Raw genomic sequence first — 3959 nt, forward strand, 5'->3', positions numbered from 1 at the left:
TCCTTCCGCTGACAGCTAAAGACTTTTTTCTTCCGGCAGGCCTTTGGAACTGAAGGTTTTAAGGGTAGTGACTGAAGAGGATGCTGTATGTTGTTGTTTTACTTGTATGCTCCTACACTAGGTTGCATTGGTTTTAACATCTTAATAGTTTAATCCTGTTTGAATGCTGATTTTATATGTTTACATGTTTTATATTTTTATAGGTTCTTAATGATATGTACTTATCTTTATCTGGAAGATGCCTTGAGTTCCAGTTTGGAAAAAGGGCGGGGTATAAATAATAATAATAATAATAATAATATTCCCTCCAGTCCCCTGGGCATGTCAGACTCAATGGACTGTGACTCCCCAGCCAAGGATGTGGGAAAACTGCTTCCTTGCTAGCAGATCCAAGTATGTGTTTCCAGCCTCCACAGCCTGGCCCCGCTGTACGGGTGTTCACCATTCTGTGCAAGCTGGTGCCACAAGGACACACCCAGATCCCCACCAGTCATTCAGCACTGGTAGTTCCCTTTAACAACATGCCCCCTTCTACTTTGTCCCCACCTTCCTCACCTGCCCAAATTCCATGCCACAAGAGGGGATCAGCTACCCAAAGAAAACAAAGCACTCAAAACCCCACCTAAGATCTTCCTAAAACAAATCACATCACCTCTCCAAGCGATTATACCCATCATCTCGGAAGAGGTGCGGGCTATGGAACTGGATCCTGTCATGGTAATAAATACCCCCCCGAGAGTCATAAACCAACTATCCCACCTTGTATTGACCCCCCACTGGGACCTGTTGATTCTATTGGGATGAAGAGCACCCCTTTGTGCTCAAAGATATGTGATTAACCCAATAACACATACACTGAAAGTAAAATAAAGAGTGGTTTTATTAAGAGAAGGAACAAGGAAAAATATTGCAGTTTACAATTGCAGTTAACAATGAGTAGTTTTCTAACTATTATTCATTCATTCATTCAGCAACACTGGATAGACTAAAGCAAAGAGACTAGCCCTATAAACACGTTTACATTAAGCTCATCCACACAGAAAGAAAGAAAAAAGGAAAGAAAAAGGCCCAGATAGTTGCATATACCTTTCCTGGAGAGTTGCTGCAAGCCTAAAGCTGAGAGAGAGAGACTTTCGTATCTAGCCCAATGAGCAAAAGCTCCACCCTTTGTAACCAGCGCCAGATTTGAAAGTTCACCCAAATCCATAGCTCTGAAATTGTCCCAAAGATGCTAGCGTGCGTTGATAAGAAAAGCAGTTGTTGCAGCCCCCCAGAAGAGGAACTGAACTCCCCTTCTCACTCCTCATGTTTTATACCTTTTCCTAACTAAACTGACCCCAAAGTAAACCCAAAGTAAATGTGATCAGCAAGGTGGGAACCCACTCATTTCCTGATAAGTTCCCAGATGGTAGGTGTGATCTCCCTGCTGTAGATTCCTGATGATTCCCCAAGGTTAAGATTATCATAATCCTTGTGTAAAACAGTTTCTTTGTTTGACAGGAGTTTATCCTGTCTTCTCCAAAGGCTTAGAAATGCACAACACCTCCTAGTTTGAAAGGAGCTATTCTTACTGGGTGATATGTACTCAGAGGTCACAGAGGGGCTGTTTCCCAGGAATCTTTGCTGTTGTAGGCCTTTTCAAACTCTGGTTCACTGAGATGAATCAAAGATTAAAAATTCCAAATATTTGATACCTCATAACATAAATGTCTTGGCTCATAATGACAGCCAGAACGATGAAGTTTAACTGGCAAAAGAGCATTTCCTTTAAACTTACATGGAATACACTACCTTTCTCTGAGTCTTTTAAAGCCTCATAGAAATTCTGAGAGGCAGGATTTTTATTTATTCACATTAAAGTAAAATATCTATTATCCCCTGTAAAGATGATATTGCATAGGCATATATCATTTTATTTATTTATTTATTTTTGCATTATACATGGAGCAGAAATATGAAGCTAGATAATCTAATACAGCATTTTAAAAGTCAAATAAAGAATTTGGGAGTACAAACAGAACTAAGTATATAAAATAAAAATCAATATGGAGATGATAAACGAAGGTCTATCCAAAACCTTTATCTCTGCAATGCCACCACCCAGAATTACCTCTATAAATCAATATATACATATATATCTATAAATATTTTAATATTAGTTTATGTATTTATTTTTCTAATTACTTTATTATTTAATAATAATAAAATTATTCTATATATAACAAAATAAATAAAAAAGCAATTAGACACCCCCCTTCCATACAACTTGCACCTCCCCCCTCACAATAAGTGGCCAGACATGAAAGGAGCAAAAGGAACGATGGGAGGGGCAATCTAAGGGGAGGGGGTAAAAGACCCAACTCCAAACAACACCCCAAGAGGGGTGGGGGATTACGCAGCAGACTGAGCAGATGGGGGGGCTTAACAAAGGCTACTAACAAACAAGGCTGGGGGTGTGCTTGCACAAAGCACATACATAAAAGGCCCACTCGAGCAAGACAGCGGAAGTTGTTTCAAGCTGGAAGAACTGAAAGAACATGTTCAGCAGCTCTTGAAAATAAAGGAAGAAAGATTGGAAGAGTTTCTTAAATTGAGGAGAGAAATCAGATGGTATAATAAAGAAATGGGGCATATACCGGATGGGACGTTGGAAAAGGATATATTAAGTGATGAAGAAGAATGTATTTGCCTCACAAAGAAGAAGCTTGAGGATCTGCAACTGCTTGTTCATCAGTTGCAGGCCAAGAAAGACTTTCTGATTGCCAGCAAGGAGGATCTGGTGAAAGAGGTGCAACTTTTGTGGGACCAACTTCAATGGCCAGGAGAAAAGCAAGAGCAGCTCACAAAAATGACAAGCAAATGTTCCATCACTGAAGCAGTAAAGATGTGGGAAGAGGAGTTGTTTAACCTGGAAGAGCTGAAGAAAGAGAGTTTAAAAGAAATTACTTTGAAAGTCAGGCAAGAGCTTGAGAATTATTGGAAAAAACGTTTTTATGCTGATGAACAAAGATCTACATTTCAGGCCTTTTATAATGACAATTTCTCAGAAGTACTGCTGAATCAACATGATGAAGAACTTCTGAAAATGAAAGATGTTTATGAGAAAAGCAAGCATATATATGACAGTGTTCACAAATGGGAAGCAATCTGGAATCGATTTATTGAACTGGAGAAAAAATCAACAGATCCAAGTAGACTTCTAAACAGAGGGGGTAACTTACTCAAAGATGAAAGGGAAAGATCAAAGATTCAAAATAAATTGTTAAAGTTGGGAGAAGAACTGACGAAAAGTATTGCAAACTGGGAGAAGGAAAATGACTCGTGCTTCCTTATTAATAACCAGAGGTTTCTGGACTCCATGGCCCATCAACTGGAACATCACAAAGTTAAAGAAGACCAACCTAAATTTTCATTGAGGATGAATGAATCTGCAACTCCCAAAAGAGCTGTTAAAAGACCTGCAGCCGTGAACACTCCAACTCCTAGCAAGATGCGCAAGATAGCCTCTAACCTAACTGTACTGAAAGCAACCAGCTGCATTAACATAGGAGCGAACGTTGCTGTTGCTGGTAAACAGCCAGTTCAAACAAAGAAATAACTTTCTGTGCAAAGCAGCAACAGCAGGATTCTCAGTTCTACATTCAAGGAGAATTTAAATGAATGAGCCCATAAAGATTTCAGCTGATACAAGGCTCATTGAAGAAAGAGCAGTATTAAAAAATATATACATTCTGGACAGCTCTTGCAAGATAGTAACATGCAAGAATGCAAACCCGTCAAAACACTGATGACAGTAAATTTCCAAAAAGAAAAAGAGGAAATGTCTTTTGATAACCCCATGCTATATAGGAGCATTATTGGAAAATTGCTCTACATTGCAAAAGTTAACAGACCTGACATATGCAATACAGTGGGTGTTTTGAGTAGAAGAGTAGAAAAACCAGCCCAAAAGGACTGGA

The 3959-nt window shown here is 39.2% G+C and overlaps 1 protein-coding gene across 1 annotated transcript; it reads left to right on the forward strand.

Moving 5' to 3' along the window:
* Nucleotides 1-358: 358 nt before the first annotated feature.
* On the forward strand, nt 359-3698 carry LOC133376625 (protein regulator of cytokinesis 1-like). Its single transcript, XM_061609111.1, has 2 exons — nt 359-393; nt 2470-3698. Exons 1-2 carry the CDS (start codon nt 359-361, stop codon nt 3596-3598), a joined length of 1164 nt encoding a protein of 387 aa, XP_061465095.1. The 3' UTR covers nt 3599-3698.
* The last annotated feature ends 261 nt before the right edge of the window (nt 3699-3959 follow it).

The sequence above is a fragment of the Rhineura floridana genome, chromosome 1, assembly GCF_030035675.1.
Source record: "Rhineura floridana isolate rRhiFlo1 chromosome 1, rRhiFlo1.hap2, whole genome shotgun sequence".
NCBI lineage: Eukaryota > Metazoa > Chordata > Lepidosauria > Squamata > Rhineuridae > Rhineura > Rhineura floridana.